Source organism: Eleginops maclovinus, chromosome 12 (genome assembly GCF_036324505.1).
Source record: "Eleginops maclovinus isolate JMC-PN-2008 ecotype Puerto Natales chromosome 12, JC_Emac_rtc_rv5, whole genome shotgun sequence".
NCBI classification, from domain to species: Eukaryota; Metazoa; Chordata; class Actinopteri; order Perciformes; family Eleginopidae; genus Eleginops; species Eleginops maclovinus.
The window spans coordinates 8,464,061-8,489,619 of NC_086360.1; the positions used below are offsets into that span (position 1 = coordinate 8,464,061).

Genomic DNA, 25,559 nt, shown 5'->3' on the forward strand with positions numbered 1-25,559 from the left:
CACAAATTCAGGGATTTCAGAGAAGACCTGTTGCTCATACATGTGGCTGTTACTTGGAGTTGCCAGTCAGTTATGACAACTACACAGATTTTCGACATGAAATGAACAAAGTCTTGGAAAGCAACGTGTGGGTAATGGACATAGTCTAAGATGCAAAGATTTCAGCCAACTGGAACTTGGACTGCCATCACAGGTTCATGTTTAGGATTTTTCTTTTTCACTTATGTTTTGTTAAACATTGTTTTCTGTTTCAGAACACATTATTTTAAGCAGTAAGATTGATGGCTTATATTGTTAGACCTCACAAACAACCACAAAGTGTTGTGGTTATTAAGAATCACATCTGGTAATGCTGAGGGTAATTTGGGAGAGAAAAATTGAGGGAATTTATTTACAACTATCAAGTCTGAATCTAGCAGGGCATTGCTATTTCAGAGAACATAGTGTTATGGTTATTCAATGAATCAAATATTGTGATGTCAAAGGTTAATTTGGGATGAGAGAAAATTTAATTAATTTGAGTCTATGTTTACTTGATAGATTTAGAAACTTTGTGTTCACAAAGTTCACTCTTCTCTCACATCACATAGTAATCCTATCTTGTTATAATTTCCGTTTTCTTTTTCAAATTTCATATTTCAAGCACAACATGCTCTGTTCAGGTGCTGATGTTATGTACCAAAAGACAGCTTGGCACTGTCAACCTTTCCATAAGACTTTTAGATGGATTATTATTTAAGGATCCCTACTTAAGCAAGTTGAATGCATTTAAACCAAAGCAAGTGCAGTTTTGTATGCTGTGATTGTTTAAGTATTTGAATAAAAAGTTCATTTAACACGTGAGAAATTTATAGTCAATGTAAAAACAACAGTACTTTTGTGTGTACATACATTTTGTTAGACAGAACTGAACATGTCTCTAAAATAGCTACAATTATATTTGTCTCAATCACAGGTTAAAATATGTGTGAATATATGACAAATTTCAGTCAGTGCACAAGTTTCAGTTTGTCCTGGAATGAAACCAATAGAAAATGTGACAGGCCCAGGTAAGTTAAGGATCTACTTCTAGTTCATTGGATATCAGCTGTCTGAGTTCAATATACAGGGTAACTGTTTCAAACACATCATTTGTTAGTATCAGATTATGCTCTGACATTAGGTCCACGCAGATATGGAACACATCTTCATCACATGGGAAGTCCTTGAACACACACTCTTCAAGGCATACATTAACCTTCTCCAGGTCCAAACAATCCCTGCCTCCGTACAGTTGAGGGACTGCATGCAATATGGAGGGACGTCCATGAGGTGATCGTGAGTTGTGGACCTGGCGGACTCTGTGGTTGTTCCAAGTCAATACAACCTCCTTAAGTTCTACCTAGGAGGTAAATAATATTCAGTCAGACAGAGTGTGTAAAAATATTGGGGATTGTTAATTAATCCTGGCACATGATTTGCTTCATTTTATTGTTTGAAGAAAGCAAAACCAGATCAAGGACTTGTCCAAAAAGTTGCCTGAAAAATAGCCATCTTCTGTCAGTTTATCAAATAGGTCTATCCAAAACTGGACACACTCACTTCGCAAGATCAGCCACCATCGTTCGATTCGCTGGTTAGCAGTGCTTGGACCAAAGGTTACACTGTCTGTTTCAGCTTGGTTCTCAGAAAAATGCAAAAACCGCTGGATTTCAGCCATATGGCCATTTCCTGTTCCTGAATCAAGTCTGATTCTGGCAGGGCATCCACCAGAATTGATCACAGCATCCATAAAGTAGCCAGCAATGACCTTAGGGTCGTTGTTTGTTTTGTAAGCTTCCAGCCAGATCATCTTTCTGGAAAATCCATCGATGCATCCACTGATTGCAATTCCAAATGGCTTGAGCTTGTCATAGCCATCAATATGCCAGACATAGTTTGGACCACAGCTGTGGTAAACACGCCTTCGTAGTCTGTTTCTTGACCTCAGATCGACACCTTCACCGTCCAATAACTGTAGTAATATTTGCACCGTTTCTCTGTCAGTCACAATTCCATGTAACCAACATTTTTGGTGCATCCACCTGTAACCATGGCACTGACCAGATGTTTCCAGTTGCTGTTCAATTAAAGTTGCCACCTCAGCCACATCGGTTTTGTTCTTTCTACGCCAGAGTTGCTTCTTGCTTAAAATCCTTTCAAGGGTGCACTTGCTTAGTACAATCCCATGTGAATCACCAAGCAAATTAAGCATTTCATTTGTTGTAAAGCCACGTTTAAAGTAGTCCTCAATATACTCACAATCCATTTCTGTTTCAATCTCCCCACACCAAAGAGCTGCTACTTGAACTCAGTGGCGGTGCGTCAATAGTGGGCGCTTGGGCGCCGCCCACCCTGACTTTTTGAGTTAAAAAACGTTATATATACAACATAATTGAAATAAGAAATGTACCGTGTTTATGGGTTAAATGTGTATGGGAGACCACTGTCAAGAACCGCTAAAATGTGTCCGGACATAATATATTGCCATTCGCCTTTTCTGAGAATAGGCAGGTCGGCTACCGTCCGTGGGCGCCGATAACATGGGAGTCTATAGGAGAGCTTATACTTTTCTCAGTCATTTTAGCAAGGATAGCTTTTCATTGGGGGATGAAACTTAGATCTGTGGGCGCAAATCTTTGCGCCCACAGCCAATGGCATTGTTTCTTAGTTCAATGTGACATTCTTAGATACGCGATTGGACTATTTCAGCGAATCAGCATCGTTATCATTCCCTAACCACAAGCGTAAAGAGCAGCACCGTAGCTAGCTGAAACTTAGATTGAGTGAATATGGCGACATCGATGGCTGAGAACTCCGTGCAAGCTCTACTTAAAACACCGTTTCATCGACTATCAGATGTCGAAAAGAAGAAATTGAAAGACTTGGGACCCGAGCGTCCGGATTTAAACATTCAACAGACGACCACTGATCGCGGGAGAACCTACACTCGGACTTTCTCCTCAAACTTGTATGCTAAGCGGAATTGGTTAGCTGGTTGTACAGTGAGCAATGCCTTTTTTTGTTTCCCTTGTCTGTTATTTCAAAGTCCTGGGACTGAAACACTTTGGACTACAACCGGGATGAAGGATCTAAAGCACTTCACACAAAAATGTAAGAAGCACGAATGTGGCCGCAGCCACCTAACCAACTGTCTTAAGCTAAACCTCTAAAAAAGTGCTATTTAAACCGTGCCGCCCAACTGCGCCCCCCCAAAAAAAATGTTCACCAGCCGCCACTGCTTGAACTGCTGTGTGAAAATATCTCACAATTATAACTTTTTATCTCATAATTTCGACTTTTTTATCTCATAATTATGACTTTTTATCTCATAATTTCGACTTTTTTATCTCATAATTATGACTTTTTATCTCATAATTATGACTTTTTATCTCATAATTTAGACTTTTATCTTATAATTATGACTTTTTATCTCATAATTTCGACTTTTTATCTCATAATTTCGACTTTTTTACTTTTTTTCCCCTCTTTTTTTATGGCGGAAATGGGCTTCCATAGAAATGGGCTTCCATACACTTCAGACACAAGTAAGGTGAAAATGACGAACCTGGCAACTACGTATGATTCGGCCCGTACAGCGTCATATGACGCTCAAGGAGTGGAAAAGGTAAACAAACTCCACCAGTTGACCCGGAATCCAGTTAAACTGGAACACCGGAGCTGGTGCCGATAAAGTAGGGTGACCAGACGTCCCCGATTTCCGGGGACAGTCCCCGTTTTCAGTGACTTGTCCCCGGCTGCTGCTGTCCCTGGAAATGTCCCCGGTTTTCACTGTGACTGAAATATCCGAAACTGGAATAAAGTGGGATGGGGACCGAAAAATGTTGACCAAACGACACGTATCGTTGCGTACCCTACTCGCACAGGCTAAAGCCAGCCAGAACAAGTGCCAAGAATGCCCGTCTTTCTGGTCATCTGATTGGTGGAATAGCTGCGCGGTAGAATATTTCTCTTCGGGAGCGCAACCCTGGCCAGGGGCAGCTGCCAGCTTCACGTAGCTAGTAGAGTATGCGCTTATTACATGGTATTCAATGCATTCATTCAGCCAGCACAGTACACACAGCAGAAACATCATTGATTGGATAGATAGGCGAACCAAAGGTGTTCTTGTAAGTGTTGCAATTATGTTGCAATTATGAAGATGTACAAAAGTTACAAGGTGTGGTGAAAGTCATGGAAATAAGGGGAAGTACAGTTAAACTCAGTTATGTGAAGTGTGTACAAAAGGAAAATTCACACAGACAAGAAATAGGGAACCAGATAGAAAGTCTGAGAAACCCTTAGAACTAGTCCTGATGTAACTGGCCCCATGTCTACACCAAGTGCAGAAGTACACAGATATGCACAGTCTTTTACAGACGATTATTCAGGCACCGTGATGGTGTATTTTCTAAAGACAAAAAGCGATACAGTGCAAGCCACAGAAAGGTTCTTAGCCGACATAGCACCTTATGGAGAAGTCAAGTGTATTCGTTCAGACAACGGCACTGAGTTTACAAGCCGTGACTTCCAAGCACTGTTAACTCGCGCTGTAAAGGAAATATCCCTTAACTTTCCCCTTAACTGCCGAATCGGACACAAGGGTTGCTACAGGCTAGAACCAGAAAAGCAAAAGATCGGATCTTGAACCGGATCCAGTAATATAAGTTCTGACAAGAGCAAAATGTCTCAGTGCTCTCCAGGGGGACAACTGTATTTTATATGTAGAAGTGTATTTATTGGCATTTCTTTACTTGCAGAGGCGGCTGGCCCATAGGGGGCGCTGGGGCTCTGCCCCACCAGCTGTTGAGGGGAAAAAATATTTTTTGCATATTTTTTTTTAAATCAATGTCAGTTTTACTTAATAGTGTGTGTGCCTACATGCAATTTAAATCATTTAAACAACATTTCCACCAACTAACACTCATTAAACAGTGAATTTCCACTGACAGACAGTGTATCATTCTCTCATGGGGCGATCGGCAAAGTGCCCCTGACCGGCAGCTAAACAGCCAATCCGGTTATGGTTGCTAGGGGGAAATTATGAATAATTGGCCTATCAACGTCGCCAAATTTAACGCCGGTGGGGCGCTGGAAATTTAGCCCCAACTGCTACGTAAAATGCGTGAAGGTTTAGGATTGCTGTAGCTACATAAGGAGCCAGCGATAGTTTTTTTTCGTAGTGCGACTCTCAGACTCTGTCCTACGCTACGTGGGGAAAAAATATGCGCGACGACGCTTTGTTGTTTCTCTCAGGCTGTGACATGCAATGACAACTGTGTGGCACTGATGCTGTTTTCTCCAAGTAAATGCATTTTTCCTTGAGAGAGGGTATTAAAATACGGAGCCCCTAAGGTGACATGAAAAAAAAAAAAAAAAGTTTAGTTTCATGTGCTCACGTGAAACTTTCACGTGCTCACGTGAAACCTTCACGTGCTCACGTGAAAGTTTTAGGTGAGCACGTGAAAGCTGTAGATTGATGTAGCCTGGCCCATAGGGCTACTGGAGACAGTCAGTGAAAGAAATGACTACAGTAGCCTACAGGAGTTAGTTGCGCTATATTTCAATCTCGGTCTTTATTATAAGGACATTGCTGCTTTGCTCGCAAGTCGTCACCATTTTCACGTGCGTCACCAGTTTCACGTGCACACGTGAAAGTTTCACGTGAGCACGTGAAACTAAACTTTTTTTTTTTTTTTTTTCATGTCACCTTAGGGGCTCCATATTAAAATAATCTGTTTATGTAAATTTTTTTGAAAATAACTTGGTTCTAAATTCTTTGTATATGTTACATTTTAATAGGAAAGTTCTGTTTCATTCTCTCTTCTCAACCCACACTCACTCATTCACTCACTCACTGTTGATTTGTATAGATTCAGCTGAAATCATACCCTTGTTGTTAATTTATCCCTTGATTGTATTGTATAGTATTTGATAGCATAAAGTCTAATATAGCTGTAAATTGTTACTTTTTCTGTGAAGCTGGAAACTGTGAAATGAAATTATTATTGTGGAACTGTAGTCATTTTCTGACTGTTCATTTGAATGCTTATGCTAGATTAGGCAGGGAAATCTGTTGGCACACTAGCCCCACCAAGATTTTTTTTCACCAGCCGCCACTGTTTACTTGTAAGGATTTCTTTCCGATACTGCTTGTGTGACGAATTAAAGCCAACTGATGGAGAACACAGAAAAATGTCTGGAAATTTCCATCAAATGACTTCAGATAAATCATACTGCACTGATTCTTGAAACTTTGGCAAAAACATGTCCCACTAGGAAAGGTGCTAATTCTGTTGAAAATTAATAAAATTTTCATGAATAGAAAGAATCAAGGTTATAATCAGGGGGCCCTTTGCACATTTGTAAGGTTATTTCATAGGTTTGTATTTAATTTGTATTAATTTAAAGATTGTATGCTGGCGCATTGCCTACAAAATCAGTTGTCCTCGGATAGGAGATAATAATTTCAACTTGATTAAAAAAAATAAAAGTAATAATTGAATTGAATAATATCTTTACCACATGAAAGAGTACATTGTAATATCTATAAAAAACTACAAACAGTGAGTTTAGAACAATATTTACTATTATTTTGTGGTAGCTCAAAATGTGTCCCACATATTCGTCACCACCGTCAGATATTTATATAAAGCAATAAAATCTGGCAACTACAAGGTCAACTACATTTCTGAGGACCCCATTGTCAAACCTTGACCTCTACTGCATGCTCCAAGATCACCCAAGCTCCTGTAAGTTTATCATTTTCTCTTAAACTTGTTCATATTTTTTGACACTGCTACTGTCACAACCATAACATGTCACCACCGTTTCTTTTTTATGAATAATATTATATTAGATTATGACATGAATGTATACTTTTCAAGAAGGGGTCTGAGATAGCTAGCAATAGAGGGTAAACAAGATGGCTAATGTGAACAACTCAGGCATATCATGTGAAAGAGTAGGTTTTTGTCACCACCGTCAGATTTTCTGTCTGACGGTGGACAGCCTACACTGCATGCTAGTACAATTGATGAACTATACCGTCAGCCTATTGTCCGACCCTAGGGGATGAAGTGTGCCTTCCATCTCTCTCAATTCACTATTATGCCATGTTTATTTTGCTTACATCATTTAGGGTGCACATAGTGCACCTACTACCTACCTACATAGCATATAGTATACAATTCCCCTTGTAGGCTATGCACCTCCAATGACTACTATGTCATGGCATGACAACATTTAACCAAATCTAACATGCACTGTAATTCCCTACAATTTCATAGTCATTACTCTCAACTTTGACTTTGTATTTTAGGAAGTTATGGCTAGACAGCAGCTATCAGTTGAGGAGAGAAGGAGAAGAAACAGGGAATATCAGAAGAAGCGGAGAGAAAAAATACACAGTGAGGCAGAGTTAAAGGATGAATACCTCAGAACGGAAAGGCAAAGATGGAAGAAGAGGGTTGTGGAAGGGAAGCTCAAAAATATCAATGAATTGAATGAAAGGGAAAAGAGAAGTCAGAGAAAGGCTTGGAAACGTAGACAACAAGTATCAAGAGAACGTAAGAGAAAGGGCTCAGATCACCCAGAAACTCCCCCAGACAGTCCAGTGGATCAGGCCATACACGAGCCAGCTCGGTGTAGGCAGGCTATAGCAGGAGAAAGGGAAAGAAAGAAAACAAGAGCAAGATACTCTAGAGAGCTGAAAGCTATGAGAAATAAACTTCAGGAGGTAACAAAGGATAGGAACAAAATTAGAAAGCATTGGGTACGAGAACAAGCATGTACTACACAAAAGAACAGAAAACAGGCTTTTGCACAGTATCAGAATCAAAGCGACAAGATGCGTCTGCCATTTGGGCTCACATGGAACCAGTCCTAAAAGATGTTCGTTTAAAGTTTCCAAAGGTTGACACCATTCACTTTTGGTCAGATGGCCCCAGCAAGCAGTACAAAAACAAAAATAACTTTTCTCTCCTCTGCAGTGTCCCTCCAACTCTAGGTTTCAAGAGACAAACCTGGAACTTCTTCCCCACCTCACATGGGAAGGGAGCCCCAGACGGCATTGGAGGAACTGTGAAACGGACTGCAGACAGCCTTATACTGCGGGGGCATGACATTGTCAATGGGAATTTCTTTCATGAGATGGTTGGCAGAAGTCTTTGCAGCACTAAGCTCTACTTAATTGCTGAAGCTGACGTGCAGCCATACGATGCACTCCTTTCTCAACCACTAAAACCTGTACCTGGAACAAGGAAACTCCATCAGGTCACACCAACACACCGAAACTCTGAGATCCATTGCAGATCACTGTCCTGTTTCTGCACTGAGCCACAGATGTGTGAGTGTTTCAGCCCAACACTATTCCAGCTGACCGACAACACATCCAGGGTACAGGTTGAGGATGATGGTCCTGTACCAATGCGAAAGAGAAAAGGTCCTTTGGCCATGTTGATGGAGGAAATGGAATGGGGGGGAAAGTGAGCAGGAGGAAATGGAGCAAGAACCACTGACCAAGAGTGGTCCTGAGGGGACTGTGACAGATCTATCTGCTGATGTAGTTCATTGCGGAGATTGGCTTGCGGTCATTTATGACCAGAATTGGTGGTTGGCAAAGGCTGTCACTGTGGACGCTCATCATCAAGATGTGGAAGTGGAGTTTCTCCACCCTCATGGGCCCAACACACAGTTCCATCCAAAAGGAGGCGGAGCGGATAAGTGCTTCATACCATATGACCATATTCTGGTCAAACTTGTGGAACCATCATCACCAGGTCGTGCAAGCAGGACGAGGGAGTTATACAACCTTTCTGCTGAAGTCATGGACTTCATAGAGGAGAAACATATAAAATGTATAGTTCCTAAAGCTAAATGAGAGGTGGAGTGACTGTAAAACAGTCAGGGAATTCTCACAGGAGTTCACAAATGAATTATTGTTATTTTTGTGCCAGATGTGTTCTGTAGTATTTCTGTATTTTAAAACATCTCAGTTTATGGAAAAGAGACTATAACATGTAGTTATTAATGTATCTGTTCTTCACATCAAATAGTTTATAGTTTAGTTTACAGAAGAATATGATCTATATTATTTTATGAGTTGGGGGCACTGCCTGACAGTTAAATATGAGGTCAGTGATGCTTTCTATCTTATTGCCACTGGTAATGATTCTTTTTTATTTATGATGATTATTAAGGGGAACTTTTATTAATGATAGCCTATTACTAAATCATCTAAATGATGATAAATGATTTTACTATGATGATTTGATATTTGATGATATGGGGATGGGGTACTTTTAAAAAAGATATTGGTTTAATTGAAGCCTACCTTATATTCCTGGAAAAATGTTTATCACAGTTCTCAGGATTGTTACTTTATGGACCTAATAGTTAAATAAATGTGTTAAGCAAGAATCTATTGACTTGAGTGTAATACATTTTGGAATAATATGTTGTAATGAGGCCACTGTCACCACCGTCAGATTAGTGTCACCACCGTCAGTTCTAAGGTCACCACCGTCAGAGGGAGATTTATTTGTTTTAAATGAATATGCTTACGATATATTTCTTCAGTGCTGGTGAGTTATTAAAGTAATAGTCTTGTTTAATACAACAATATGTTTGTTTAATGAAAACACATTATTTTTCCTATTAAGGCTTAAAGTAAACGTTGTATGATGTTGATCTTTTAGAGGAGTACATGTGAAACAGTATAGAAAATTAACAAAACTGAATATTCACATTTAACAGCATATATGTGTACTAAACACATTACCAGATAATGATTTTAAAAACTCTAAATACATATTAGACCAAATAAATAAATACAAAATAGCTTTTTATTGTGTCTGACGGTGTTGACAAAAGCAAAGTAATAATTGGAAAAACGCCTATTTTTAAAAAAAAATACAAAATGAGGAGGTTGCACCGGTACATTGCTGAAGAGCTAAGACCTTGGTCTATAATGATATACCTTTAGATTTTGTAATTTAACTAACTGTTTATTTTCAAAATTAAAACCTGTTTTATCCAAATTCCCAAGAATCAGTGACTGATTAACATGTGTTGGCTAATCAATTGAGGCAACACACAGTGATTCACACTGATGCAAGAGTCAAATGCAATACTGCCCACCCCCTGATTTTGTTACAGTGACAGAAATATGTATTTGATCCCCTGAGGATTTTGTAAGTTTGCCCACTTACAAAGAAATTAAAAGTCTATACTTTTAATGGTAGGTTTATTTTAACAGTTAGAGATGAGATATCAAAAAGAAAATCCAGAAATGTACATTAAAAAAAAAGATAGAAATGAACTTTTAATGATGGGAAATAAGTATTTGATCCCCAACAAGAATTCTGGCTCCCACAGACCGGTTAAATAAGTCCTCTCGCTTTAAGAAAGTATTCCTGATGTGAACTATTTACCTGGATAAAAGACACCTGTCCACAGTCAATCAATCACATTAAAACCTCTTCACCGAGGGCAAGACCAAAGACATCTTGTGATCATGGTGGAACTAATGTCTAAGGACAAGATTGTAGACCTGCACAAGGCTGGAATAGAACACAAGACCACCGGCAAGCAGCTTGTTGAGAAAAAGACAACTGGTTTGATTATTAGAAAATGTAAGAAGCACAAAATGACCATCAACCGCCCTCGGTCTGGGGCTCCACCATCTAAGATCTCTCCTCTTGGGGCATCAATGATCATGAGAAAGGCGAGGGGTCCGCCAAGAACTGCACAGGAGGGACTGGTTAATGATCTGAAGTCAGCTGGGACCACAGTCACCAAGAAAAACTATTGGTAACACACTATGCAGTAAAGGATTAAAACCCTGCAGCGCCCGCAAGGGTCCCTGCTCAAGAAGGCACATGTCTGAAGTCTGCCAGAGATCTTCTGAACGATTCAGAGAAGGCTTCTGAGAAGGTGATGTGGTCAGATGAGACCAAAATAAAGATCTTTGGCATCAACTCGTCGTGTTTGGAGGAAGGGAAATGCTGAGTATAACCTGAAGAACACAATCCCCAGAGTCAAGCATGGAGGTGGAAACATTATGCTGTGGGGGGGTTTCTCTGCTAAGGGGACATGGCGATTCACCGCATCGAGGGGATGATGGAGGGGGCCATGTATCGGAAAATATTGACTGATAACCTCCTTCCCTCAGTGAGGACACTGAAAATGGGACATGGGTCTTCGCTCGACAATGACCCTGAACATACGGCCAAGGCAACTAAGGAGTGGCTAAAGAAGAAGCACATTCAGGTGATGGAGGGGCCTAGCCAGTCTCCAGACCTCCATCCCATAGAAAATCTGTGGAGAGAGCTGAAGCTTCCAGTGGCCAAGCATCAGCCTCCAAACCTTAAGGATTTTGAGAGGATCTGCAGAGAGGAGAGGGCCAAAATCCCTCCTGAGATGTGTGCTAACATGGTGACCAACTACAAGAAGCATCTGCCCTCTCTGCTGTCCAACAAGGCTTTTTCTCCACCAATAACTAAGGCCTGTTTTGCAAAGGGATCAAATACTTATTGCCCCCAAATAAACACAAATCAATTTACATCTTTTTTTGATGTACATTTCTGGATTTTCTTTTTGATATTCTGTCTCTCACTGTGGAAATAAACCTAGCATTAAAAGTATAGACTGTTCAGTTCTTTGGAAGTGGACAAACTAACACAATCATCAGGGGATCAAATACTTATTTCCTTCACTGTACGTGATACCGATTTGTGAACCTAACCTCTGTTTACAAGAAACTCCCTTAATGACTACAAATGATTGGGTAAAACATGTCTTTGATTGAATATCATTGAGGACTTGCCTCCAGAACAACCCCAACAGCCTCTTCAAACATCGGCAGGACCTCCATGTTTCCCTCCCGCTCCATCAGACGGGCCTGGCAGATCCAGTATTTGGCAAACTTCTTGCACACTGCCGGCAGCCGGGAGAGGATGTTCTTCACCTGCTCTGCGCAACCCTGTAGATGAGAGGATACGTTGGTGTACATCTAGGATTAGGATTAAAGGACTAACGTCACAGCAGGATCTGGGAAAACTTGTCCTTGCGTTTGTCTTTACAGGTCTCACTAAGAAATCCATTAGAAAGCTGCAGCTGATTCAGAACACTGCAGCTCGAGTCCTCACTAACATTAAGAGTGGATCACATCATCACATCACATGGGTTAGGCCCAAAATACATGTCAGATCTCCTGCCAAATTATCAACCATCCAGGAGTCTCAGGTTTTCTGGGATGGGTCTGCTTTCTGTCCCAAGAGTGAAAACTAAAAATGGAGAAGCAGCGTTTAGCTTTTAAGCACCCACTATCTGGAATAAACTACCAGAATCCTGCAGGTCGGCTACAACTCTTGCTATTTTTAAAACCAGACTGAAAACGTATCTTATTACTGCTGCTTTTGATTGAGCTGTTCATATGTCACGCTTAAGTGTGGTTTTTATTAATGTTTTCCACACCTGTTGTGTATATCTCACAATCTTTGCTTCTTAATGGCTGTTTTTAAATGCTATTCTTATAATGTGTTTGTGCTGCATTTGCTTTACAATGTTTTCTATTTTGTTTTGTAAAGCATTGCTGTGTGCTGAAAGGTGCTCTGTAAATAAACTTGCCTTGCCTTCCCTTGCCTTCCTTGCCTTGCCTAAATCCATCCGAGTCCTTGCCTTCAGGGGCCTCTGTCACTGCAGGTGAGATGAAAAGGTAGTGTTAAGAAGCAAGGTGCCGGTTAGCTCTGCGATCACTTGAGCTCTGCTGCAGGCATGTGGCATTTTTGCAGTATTTCCATTCCGGCTAATGTGCCAGAGAATATTATGGTTGCAATGCATTATTATATTTTTTATTTACACAATAATAAATAGCCATAATACATGTTAATGGGATGCTGAACGATTTGGGAGGATTAGTTTGACTGTGTGTATTGTGGGTCCTTGTATTTGGCAGTAGAAAGGGTGTTGTCAGTAATCCTATGGTTATATTGGCTTAAATGTATATATGTTTGTTTGTTTCTCAAACCTAAAGGATGATCATTTATTTGTTTTATTGCTATGACTCCGAAACAGTTGTGCTGGCATTCATTTTATTGTATCTTGTCTTTTTGAGGTAACAACTTAAAGCATGGTTAGGTAACATTTGAGGTGCCAGCACCAGTAAAATAGATTGTTTAAATTATCCAATGAGAAAAACCTAGCCCAATGTTGCTTCCTAACTCTTTGTTCTTTTTTACATTAGAAATATAAATATAATGATAAACAGCTGAATTCTCTCCTAGCTTGGATTATGTTGCTCTCCCAGAGGCCGTTTTGGTTTACAAACATTCAGATTGAGGGAGAAGAGAGGCAGAGGCATAGAGGCAACAGAGACGTGATTGTGTATCCCGCACTGTGCTGCTGATCATTTCCTACTTTCATGCGTGAGAATTGGATGATGCTGTGTCCTCCGTGTAGAAAATGTAGTTTGCCTCAGTGTGCAGCGGAGCATTTCTCACACATGGCAACACGGCTAAAAATAACGCAGAAGCCCCCTCATTCACCACAAGAACAATAACGAACAAGAGGATATTTGCTTGGAAGACGCGGGGCCCCCGACTGCTCTGGTCCAGATGTTCTCTGCGTCAATGAATGTGTTCTTGTAGTGGCAAACATAAAGACTGGATTAGTTGGAACTTGTGTTGGAAAAAGGGTTTTAAATGAGGACAATGTGTTTCTTTCAACATTTACCATACTCGAAAACATCTTTCCATGGTCATGAATTACTGATAGGTGGCATGGATGCATTTAGCTGAGTGTGTGGCGTTGTGCAACAGATTTATTTGATACCCCACCAGCCATTGAAATCAAATCCTGAACCTTCATACCTCTAACTCCTCGCCTGACAAGAATGACGGAAGGGCAGTTTAGCGTGGCCATCAGGACACCAGGGCCAGGTGAAATAATCCCCTCTTTCACTGGAAGAGAGGCTGTGTGTTATGCAGAAGGGAGGGGGATTTGCTCGTTTATGTGAATGAAAGTGCGTGTGTGTGCATCATATGGGGAAATAAAAGGGTTTGTGATGCAACCAGCAGAGGATATAGCATCATCAACAGATCTCAGAACGACACGGTGAAACGTCATACGAACAATAAAGGTATCAAAACTCCCTCTATTATCAGCTACTGGCTCAGAGAGTTATAGTAAGATGAATCATGCAGATGATTCCTGAAGTTTTTCTATTGAAGCCACGTCGAAGTCTCGCCAGCAGTTGTGAAATTGTGGAGATTTTATGAAATGTGAACTCACCTAAATAGATAGATAGACAGACAGACAGACAGACAGGCAGGCAGGCAGGCAGGCAGGCAGGCAGGCAGGCAGGCAGGCAGGCAGGCAGGCAGGCAGGCAGGCAGGCAGGCAGACAGACAGACAGACAGACAGACAGACAGACAGACAGACAGACAGGCAGGCAGGCAGGCAGGCAGGCAGGCAGGCAGGCAGGCATACAGACAGACAGACAGACAGACAGACAGACAGACAGACAGACAGACAGACAGACAGACAGACAGACAGACAGACAGACAGACAGACAGACAGACAGACAGACAGAGAGCTGCCTTTACTGCAGTGGTTTTCAGTTGCTGTTTGTTTGTGGGCCTTTCTGTCTGAAGTTTAGTCTTTAACAAGTGAAATGCATGCTCAATTGGGTTGAGACTAGGTGACTGACTTGGCCTTTCAAGAATATTCCACTTCTTTGCTTCAACAAACTCCTGGGTTTCTTTGGCTGTATGTTTTGGGTCATTGTCCATCTGTATTATGAAATGCCGCCCAATCAATTTGGCTGCATTCGGCTGGATTTGAGTAGACAGTATGTCTCTGAACACCTCAGAATTCATCCGGCTGCTTCTGTCCGGTGGCACATCATCAATAAACACTAGTGACCCGGTGCCACTGGCAGCCATGCCTGCCCAAGCCATCACACTGCCTCCGCCGTGTTTTACAGATGATGTGGTATGCTTTGGATCATGACCACACCTTCTCCATACTTTTTTCTTGCCATCATGCTGGTAGAGGTTTATCTTGGTTTCATCTGTCCAAAGAATGTTCTTCCAGAACTGTGCTGGCTTTTTGAGAGTTTTTTTTTTAGCAAAGTCCAATCTAGCCTATCTATTCTTGAGGCTTATTGAGTGGCTTGCACCGTGCAGTGAACCCTCTGTATTTACTTTCATGCAGTCTTATCTTTATGGTAGACATTGATACCCCTAGCTCCCGGAGAGTGTTTTTCACTTGGTTGGCTGTTGTGAAGGGGTTTCTGTTCACCATGGAAATGATTCTGCAATCATCCACTGTTGTCTTCTGTGGACGCCCAGGCCTTTTTGCGTTGCTGAGTTCACCAGTGCTTTCTTTCTTTCTCGGGATGTACCAAACTTACGGCTGGAGAATTGACAAGACATTTACTGTAGACATGAGTTGCCACAGCAGTTGCCAAACCAATTCTGAAGGTCTCAGGGATAGGAAGAGGTTTTAACTAGTTCCAAATGGGTAATCAACATTCTCAGAGCAGCAGACTAAACAATCTAGGACAATACATTAAAACTTAACCTGACATCCCGGTCACACATAAGGTGTCTAACGAAGCATCTGGGCTCAGCCCCAAACAATAACACCATATCTAAGAACAGGCGTAAGCTTGTACCCACTGTGGGAACAAGGCTGCGGAAGCTTAATGAAGATAGCAGCACCTGCAAGGCCGTTAGCCTATGCCAGAGGAGGACAGAGAGGAAGGACACAACTGGCTAACTTGAAAACAAGCAGTACACAAGCAGCTGTGAGGAGACCAACGGTCACGTGTGTGAAGAGGTCACAGCCCTGAGCAAAAGTTACAAGCTTACACAAAATATTCCCTGACAGCACCTTTACCAGCTTTGATAACACTTTAATGCATCAATAGTTATAATAAAAACATATAGTTTATATTATTCTGAAATGAACCTATCTGCAGAAAAAATGCTTTTACTTTAGGTAGTTAAAAGTATTATTTGATGCCCAACTTTTGTATTTTTACTTGAGTAATATTGGGAATGTAGGACTTTGACTTGTAACAGAGTATCCCTACAAACTGGTACTTTTCCCTCCTCTGGAAGTAAGAGAGTACATTTACTCAAGGGCCGTTTAAAGTAAAGAGGTAATGAAATTACCAAGTATGTTCCACATTTTGTGGCAGGAGCTTCTGGTAGATATTTCAATCTTTTGTTACTATAGACTTCGACTTAACTTAATTTAACTAGAACAAAAAACATTGGTCCCTCTAAACTTGTCAGATAGCTTGATTTAAATCACAGTCTGAGACCAAAAGAGGTAAAAGTGTTTAATCTATCATTAGAAACGGATTTGCATTTTTCTTCTGTCCTCTACCATTAATCGTCTGAGTATGGAATATTTGTAACTAGTGAATATTAAATGATTAAAACTAGCTACACGTTCAGCATGTACAACAGTGAAACATTTTAGAATCTAAGATGCCAACTTATCATCAGTGTTATCATGTAATATATAAAACTTTAGTCATAGAGGATTTCAACGCAGAAAATAATGATTGCTTTTGATAGTTTAAGCACATTGAAAATATAGATATTTCCATGCTTTCGATAAAGGTTATTGAATGCTTTTACTTGTTATGGAGTACTTTTAGATTGTTGTACTAGTACTTTTACCTCATCCACCACAGTTCCTTTCAGGAAATGAAAACCTGGTGCATTTACAATAAGAGTCAGTTGCTTACGAAATAATGTGGAAATTGGAAATATGTTTAAAGTGGGACCTGAAGCAAGCATGGATACATTTTTTAAAAACTATTTATGGACAATATTAATTGCAAAAAAAGACCTGCGTGTCAAACCCCTAAAACTGTTGCATCATACACTTGTTGCAGAGATCCTATAAAGAAAGTGACCTCCATCCCGAAGTGAGGAGGATAAAAAGAGCACACCTCTCCTGAGCAAAAACCTTTTTTATTTCTCGTTGAAAGGAACTTGGTAGAATATTACAGCAGAACACACATGACTGAAACAGCTGCCATTTCACGTAACACAGTACAGGAAGAAGGATGTAGTTGAATCTCATGTGTAATATATATATATATATTACACACATATACACACACATATATATGTAGTATATTTATATCAATAGAAGAAAAAAAAAACTATTGCTCCCATGTGTTAATTTTCCTATGGCATTTCTCTGCTGTGTTAAAGTGGGTAAAGTAAAATTCAACGAGAGATTTACACACCAAAATAAGTGGGACAATGAAAGTAACATTCCTAAAAGCACAGGGACTGTGTGGCTTTTTTATATATATCAGGCTGAGAAGTAAACTTAAAATGTTTCAATTGCAAGAAAATAAAACTTGAAACTGCTCTCAAAAATGGGTAAATACCATCATACAGCAATCGGAATATGCAAAATTAAAGAACACAAGGCAGCTCCACATAAGAGCATGCATGCAAAAATTATCATATCTTTTAAAAAAAAAAAGGAGCACTAAAGACAAATGTCGATGATTGCAAGTGTTTGTTTGCGTCATATGGCAACTGATGGAAAGTCAATTTGTGACAAAACATGGTTAAAACGGATGGATTGAAACAACTCGATGCTCTGTAAAGTGAACTGGAGTGCTGAGTGTTTGCTGAGAAACTACTTCAATGAAGTTGTTCCTAGAAATTGCTGTAACATACTTTATCATCACATTTTTTTGTACTCTTCTTAATTTCCTCTAAGGAATAAAATAAATGTTAGGAAAAAAGCAGTTAGGAAATATCAGCTTGGAAGGTTGCATCCAAGTTTAGTGTTTTAAATAAGCCACTTTAGGCAGCATTATCTAATAAATGTGTCACAATTCCAAGACATTTTTTAATACATCTCTTTTGAAAAATAATTAAATCTATACTTGTTCATTAAGTAACTAAATCTCTTACAGTATATATTTTTTTCCTTAAAAGGGTAACAGCTTTGTTGTCCAAGAGGAGCTAATTTTTCTTACAATCAGACTGAATATTGCTTCAGTCAATAATGGTCTGAGTTCAAGATTAAAGGATCCAAATGGTGCACCTTAAATAATAGCTCAAGCCTGGTAATATTAAGAATTAACTGGAAAAATTGCGAAGGGTGCTAAAGGCCCGAGCTCACCGTGCCCCCTATGATGAAAAGGTCACAGGGGTGAAACGTGGGCCTGCATCGTATGAAACATCATCAGTTGCCACAGACGTTTCGACTGCAGCAACTGGCTGACCAGATCGGCAGCCAGAACCTCTTTAGGATGATGCACAGGCACAGGAAATGCTAATATACTCAGGAATACAGATTGGACTAGCCAGCCCTGAGACAAAATGAGCCACGTGCAAGGAGGCCAACGTATCAGCTATCGGAACAGGAGGTTAGCACCTGAGGGATGCCCAGGAGGGAGAGAGAGAGGCAGGAGGTCGTTTGGAATCACATGGATTGTCCAGAAAATCCAAATGATAAATGTGCTTGTCACTGATCACCTTATGGGACCTCGCTGGGCCGAGTGGATGTCCTGAGATGCCAAGGATTCCCTCTATAGCTCAGACCGTGGCTCTGGGTGTTGTGGGTCTGTCTGGGCAAGCCATTTGTTACAGGTCACTTTAGACGAAAACGCACACACAACCATGGTGAGTGACGCAGGCGTTCTGTCTCATTCCCACACTGCAACTGCTGGTATGAGTATGTCACACGTTTCACACTTCCCTATTATGATTACACAGACTACAGGTCAGCGCCAGGTGAGCTCTCACCATTGGAGGTGGGTCTAGTAACCTATTGGTGTATCTTGAGTACTGTCAAACTTAATTTGCTTGGCTACATGTGAGGTTATCAAATAGAAGTCAATATATATTTATATATGGATATATATATCTAAAAATGTTATAACAATGGGGGAGTCATACAAGAGCTGACTACTGCAGTCCGAACTCATTTAGCTATAACATCCATCTAAACTTTAGGACATGATTCTCTTATATAGACAGTAATTTCTCAGTCATATATATATATATATATATATATATATATATATATAGTTTTTTTTTGTTTTACTCCGTTGTAGCATTTGAAGGTTCGATTCGTTATGCACAGAATAGTCGTTGCTCTCGCTCTGTTTTTGGCCAGGGTTTTCGTCATGTTGTCAGCTCCATCACAATATAGCCACCTCTCCCATTAATCGTCCTCCACGTCGTCGCCCTCCGACTCCTCTCCGGCTCTCCTCTCATACATCTTATCCCGGTGCCGCTCCTGGATCTCTTTCATTTCCTCGGCATAGCGGCTGAACGCTCCCCCGAACTTGCTCCACGCCTTAAAGGGGATAGTTATAGAGTTTCTGTAACTGGGTTTCACTTCGCTCACCCGCAAGAAAACTCCGTACTTGTTGGACCCCACGTCAAAGAAGAAGCGCTTGGAGTCCACCATGATCGAGGTGCCCTCTGGAAGCTCGCTGTAGCCCCCGGCCCCTGCGACTCCGGACAGCTCCTCCTCATCTCCCCCGTAGTCGTCTATCAACTTGGCCAAGGCGTCGCGGAACTCTATTAAGCCTTGGGCTGGGAGTGCGATGGTTTGTCCGGCCTGGAGACCAGCCCCGGGGATGCCACCCGCTCCAACCCCGAAACCGGGGCCTCGGTTGACGGTCTGTCGGATCCGGAGAAACCGACCCCGCTGGTTCTCCTTCAGGTCGAGGTAGTATTTTCGGTTCTCACGCACCAGGAACTCACTTTTCAAGGCCCGTCTAGGCCCAGTGTCATCCCCGCCGGATGATTGAGCGATCTGCTCCGGGGTGCTAGGCCCAAGCTGGGCGTAGTGCTCTATGAAATCCCCAAGGTAGTCACGGAACTCTGCAGCAACTGACATAGAGAGTGTCAGCCGACTTTTAGAGCCCCCTGCGCCGACCTCGGCGATTTTGATGAACCGGCCTTTGGCGTTCTGCTTTACATCCAGGTAGAAGCGTTTATTCTGAATGTCCAGCCGCTTCGAGGCCAGCTCCTGGGTCTCCGCTTCCCGCTGGTAATGCTGATATCCACCACCTCCTCCACTTCCACCTCCACCTCCTCCACCTCCGCTGCTGCTGCCACCACCACCGCGCTCACTGCCACTGTCCCCATCCGCCATCTTCGCCACCAGCAGCCCGTTTCTCTGCGTATCTTTGACCCCCACCCCCGTGCTTGCAGAGCTCACAGAGGAAACCGGACAGATGGCTTTTGGCCTCTGATTGGCCGCTGCTGCTGTCAAACACACCAAGAGACACAGGACTTGCGTTTCATTCGCCAGTTTTCCTGTCTGTCATTAAAAATGTAACCGCCTTCTGGGTGACATTCAACTACATGTTGTATTTACAGTACATAGCAGCTCTTCACGTCAATATTGCATTCACGACTAAAGAACATGTTTGATGGACAATTAATCCTTTTGTGAATTTACTGTTGGCATGAGCAGTTTTTCCACACAGTTAGCACATAACTATGTATTTGAATAAGTTATCGTTGTCACTGTGTTTAAGTTCAATAATTTATTACATATACACAGTCCTCGTTATGTATTTTGTTCTTTTTGGGATAGATACCCCTGGAAGGACACTACACACACTGTCCCGCCTACTTGTTGGTTCCGTGTGCAAAGGCAGGCACGATGATCTTAGGGTGGGGGATGGGTAAATGTGCTACAAGCGCTTCTGCAATTGGTCGGGGAAGAGATTCGAAGTAATAAAACACACTCTCATTGGCTGTCTGAACTCCCACGAGGGGTCGCATGCAAAAGATTTGCGAAAGGGTTTATTGTTTCTTTGCTTTCGGGAGCCGAAATTGTTTGCTATCTTCTCAGTTCTGCAATCAAATAACGACACGGAAAAATGGTATGTGCGCTTCGGTTATTGATAAATGTTTTACATAGGACGTCGTTAAAGTTGTGTTGTTATTAATGTGCAACAGTAGAAAGTGCTGTTTTGTATTTGAACTGAGAAAATTTGACCAGAAGGTGTGTGGTTAAAAAAAGCTTCATAAAGAGCTAACTGCCAGCTAACACGTTAGCATTTTCGGCAGCTCGAGAAGTCCGTTTGGTTGTTTCCCCCCCCTAAAGTGTAATATTATATTTGCTGGTAATCGGATAGTTGCTGTTTCGCAGAGGCGGGTGGTTAAGAAGAAGTGTAACGGTCACACTTATATTCGTAGTAGTGTTTCCCCCCCTGTTTATCCTCTGAAAGGTGGATTAGCAACCATTAGCAGGCTAAGTTAGGCTATTTCATTAGCTTAACGGTTGGTTGGCCATCAGCAGTTGACCACAAGCCTTTATAAATAAGCCTGTTAACTATGAGAACGGCGTAAAATCGTCAATGTGTTTTTTTGTATGTGACCGTCGGACTTAAGAAGAAAAGTTAGCTAACTGATGATAATTTGAATGAAACTAATACCGCTGACCAACCTAAAGCGGCGCGTTTGTTTTGTGTTTGTCGCGGGATCACTTGCAGCCTCTGGTGTTATGTGCCTTACTGTGTTTTAATCAAACTTCCCACCTTTTTCCTGGTTATTTAAAGGTTTGGTGCATGTTGTTATTTCCGGTTAGCCGTTACTGCATTTGTTGTGTTTTTGTTTGATTGGCGGGAAAACGATAACAGTTTTACCGGCCATCTGTAAGGTTACCTGTTGAAGCACTTGTAATTTAAACACTTAATGGGCGAATATTTAGTTTTGCACATTCCTCTACATACTAACTTTAAAACGGGGCTGTACTTTCTTCTTAATGAAAACTCATTTAAAAAGAAATATAAACATCAGATCCCAACACAGCAATCGCTTGTGTAGCTTGTCGTCTCTGATTTGTTGTTGCATGTTTTATTTAATAAATCCTGAATTGACCCCTACAGGCTGGTGGCAAGGCAGGAAAAGACAGTGGCAAAGCCAAGGCTAAGGCAGTGTCTCGCTCCCAGAGGGCTGGGCTGCAGGTAATTTTCAATCTTTATATGTTGGTCTGTGGCTTAACTGCACATGTTTTTGTTCTCTTTGTTCATGTCATTCATCGCTTCATGCTTATTTCCTGCCAGTTCCCAGTGGGTCGTATCCACAGGCACTTAAAGACTCGCACAACCAGCCACGGTCGTGTAGGAGCCACAGCAGCTGTGTACAGTGCAGCTATCCTTGAGTACCTCACCGCTGAAGTAAGCTTTCTCATTTTTTGTGGTTAGTGTTAACCATCAAACAGTGTTTCTGTGTGTGATGTATGTATTAATATCTGTACTTTTTGTTCTTAGGTACTAGAGTTGGCAGGCAATGCCTCCAAGGACTTGAAAGTGAAGCGTATCACACCCCGTCACTTGCAGCTGGCCATCCGTGGTGATGAGGAGTTGGACTCCCTCATCAAGGCAACAATTGCTGGAGGAGGTGAGTTTACAGCTCTCAACTACATTATTTCAGATTTATCTTTTCTCAAGTTTGTATTCTTATTCTTTGTTGCTTGGTGTCCATATGCTATGCTAAATCTGTTCTACTACTGTTGACATTTTTCTGGATGTCCTTTCATTAATCATTAATCTGACCAAAGATTTCTGGATTTGTTTTCAGGTGTCATTCCCCACATCCACAAATCCCTCATTGGGAAGAAGGGCCAGCAGAAGACTGCATAAATGCCATGTTGACCAGAAAATTCGGGGCTTGGGCTTTGGACCAGGAGTTCACATTTTTTCTTTTTTTATTAATATTTTAGCCAACAAAGAGTGACTGTTAGGATTTGTGTTGTAATATTTTCCCATAACTAGATAAAACATACTGAAAATCCCTTAATGACAAAACCCCCTTTGTATGTTATTGTAGAACGTTTGACTGGGGAGTTCATTATTATTTCAAATGTTGACCGTGAATTTGTTTGATTGGCCTGGAACTCTGTAATGTTTTATACTGAAAAAAGAAATTGTTAAAACCGTTTTTTATATAAAACTTGTTTTGTTATTTCGTTGAAGTTGCAATATTTATTATAAAACACATTTAAAAAAAAAAGTTTTCCGAAGGCAAGTGGGGTTACGGCTCGATTTGAGATGGTGTTTTTTCCCCTTTGGAATTTTTGTAATATTAATTATCTTTGTCCGGATAGTGATGTATTACGTTTTTTTTCCATCAAAGCAAGCAATGATTGAAAATAACTTGCAACCGTCTGCTACAGTGTTTTGTTTGTAACAAAGGTATTAAGCTTGACATGAAGTATTCTGCAGTTCCTGCAATCTGGTGACTGACCCACACTGTAGAGCCATCCACAGGTGTATATCCACACTATTTATTCTGTAACATATTTGGAAAAGATAGATCGTACCTTATCAGTGCCTTAAAAAAAAATGTGCACAAATGTACTGCCCTTAACTACATTACATTTTCAACAAGAGGTAAAACATGTTATGATTATTTTCAGAGAAATAACACATTTTATTTTTGATTAAATACCCATTGCATGTTGTCTTGCTTAGACACAAGTTTTAAAGTCTATGAAAGGTGCTACTACTGTCCAGTCATATACAACAAAACTGAAATATTTTGTAACATAACATTTGAGACATATTTGAAATAATCCATCAACAAATACCGTAAATGATTATGAATTAAGTTTATGGATTTGGCAAGTCAATTTATGGACATTTAGATTTCTTTAGTGGAGTTTGGCAGCATATCCACACACCATGGACCTCATAATTTGTACTGCAGGAATTACATCCTGCCACCAGGGAGAGCCCCTAACATTCACAATATTTACACTTACACCCGATTTCCTCGCGCTGCTGGCATCCATGGGGGGAGATGTAGTCCATCCCGAGGTATTTTTATTTTACAGACAAAAAACCCACAATGATACAACAAGATCAGCCAAAGCATGTACTGACACAGCGGCCTGCTTCAAAGTCATGTAGAGTCGCTTTCAGTCTGTTTAACGAAACCAGCTCTCTGAGTTTCACCTCATTTTGCAGCTGGTTCCAAGCCACAGGACCAGGGTAACTAAAACCCCTCTTCCCAAGTTCAGTAGTTTTGCTACTGAATTTATTTCTAACATTTTTCTAAAATATAAGTATTTCAATATTACATTATTATTGTTTGTGTTGGGATTGTATTTAATCTTTCGTTTGAAAACCTGTTTACATTATTCCAATGAAAAGGCTGAACAGCATTTGTGTCAAGGGCATTTATGAATGCTTTCAGCCATTTGTGGAGACATTTAGATCAACCCTAAAATACTTCACTTTGACAATGCAGCTCAATAAAAACATTGAGATTACATTCAGTTTTTGTCCAGCAAACAGTCATGTTAGATTAATTAAAATCTATACATCTGGGTGAAACAATTTCCCTTTCTCCAGACATGCAACGTTTACTATTTCAAATAATATAATGTATTCAGGTATCAACAGTAGAAGCCGTGATGGTATTGAAAGTTGTGAGAAAATACATTAAATGTACTCTTTAATGAGGAAACCAGGGGCTGTTTTCTTCATAAAACACTACTTATAGATATTCCATGCCCATCGTTTTAACAGAATGAAAATGTTTTGCTGTTCAATGAAAACATACACCACTTTGGTGTCTGTTTAGCTTAGCTCAGTTTAGCTTAGACTGGAAACTAGTAAACAGCCAGTCTGGCTCTGTCCGAACCTAACAAAATCTGCCTTCCAGCATTTCTGTAGCTGACAGAGACAAAAACTTAAACAAGTATAAAAGGGATTTTGCTCCTTTGTATCCAAGCAACACCTCAACAGTGCCATGCTCATCTCATTATTTTCTTTGCAGTTCTTCTTGTGCCTCTTTAAGCTGCAAATGATGTGGAAGAGATGAGTAATGAGGCTGCAAAAGAACAAGGCAGCTCCGGCGGGGACAGAAATCAGTTGTTTTTTTTAAAATAAGTTTTGTTTACTCATGTCTGACTCAGAGGGGTTATGATTCTGAATCAAGGCTCTTTTGGCTGCAATGTTGCTCACAGCCCAACACGGACAACGATAATCTTATCACACTAACAAGACTGACCTTTGCAAGAGCAGCATTAACTCCATTATCGCCTGAGATCCCACAGTCTGACTTTTCTTTATATAAGAAAAGTTCAGATCTGAGCCACAAAAATATTTTGTCCATTTATCTACCATAAATTGACATATTTGTTATAGATTTAATTGGAGGAACACAACATCTTCTAAAGGTCTGGTTATAACATGTGTGTGGTCTGAGCAAGGGACAAGAAATGGAGTATGAAGTGGGGGAGACTGGCCCACCTACATGGCCTGATTTGGCGTTGTTGCAGGTGTGATCCCAAAGGAAGATGTTCTCTGGTTGTGTGTATGAATTTGCTGTAAAGTTTCGCAACAACTATGGGTTTGAACATTTGCTATTGCTTATTGGCAGAGTGTTGTTGGTATTTATCACATGCTAACATGTTGATGTCGGTAAAGTATTACCATGCTAGATTACATTTTTCTTCAAGCACCAACCATTATTGCAGCTGAGACTATTGGTAGTCTCTTTGGTTTTCCAGGA

General features: G+C 40.8%; 2 protein-coding genes across 2 annotated transcripts; one reads left to right on the forward strand and one right to left on the reverse strand.

Moving 5' to 3' along the window:
• Positions 1-16,993: 16,993 nt before the first annotated feature.
• On the reverse strand, positions 16,994-20,202 carry LOC134873162 (transcriptional activator protein Pur-beta). Its single transcript, XM_063896609.1, has one exon. The coding sequence runs from the start codon at positions 20,176-20,178 to the stop codon at positions 19,237-19,239; it is 942 nt and encodes a 313-aa protein (XP_063752679.1). The 5' UTR covers positions 20,179-20,202; the 3' UTR covers positions 16,994-19,236.
• Positions 20,203-20,691: 489 nt separating this feature from the next.
• LOC134873163 (histone H2A.V) lies at positions 20,692-23,013 on the forward strand. Its single transcript, XM_063896610.1, has 5 exons — positions 20,692-20,917; positions 21,926-22,003; positions 22,103-22,216; positions 22,310-22,439; positions 22,620-23,013. Exons 1-5 carry the CDS (start codon positions 20,915-20,917, stop codon positions 22,679-22,681), a joined length of 387 nt encoding a protein of 128 aa, XP_063752680.1. The 5' UTR covers positions 20,692-20,914; the 3' UTR covers positions 22,682-23,013.
• Positions 23,014-25,559: the final 2,546 nt, after the last annotated feature.

Bases quoted from the DNA above. Each gene is read 5' to 3' on its own strand.
- LOC134873163 (XM_063896610.1), top strand. The intron at 22,217-22,309 runs GTAAGCTTTCTC...TTTTGTTCTTAG, and splicing joins TTGAGTACCTCACCGCTGAA to GTACTAGAGTTGGCAGGCAA. The intron at 22,440-22,619 runs GTGAGTTTACAG...ATTTGTTTTCAG, and splicing joins GGCAACAATTGCTGGAGGAG to GTGTCATTCCCCACATCCAC.
- LOC134873162 (XM_063896609.1), bottom strand. From the start codon at position 20,178: ATGGCGGATGGGGACAGTGGCAGTGAGCGCGGTGGTGGTGGCAGCAGC.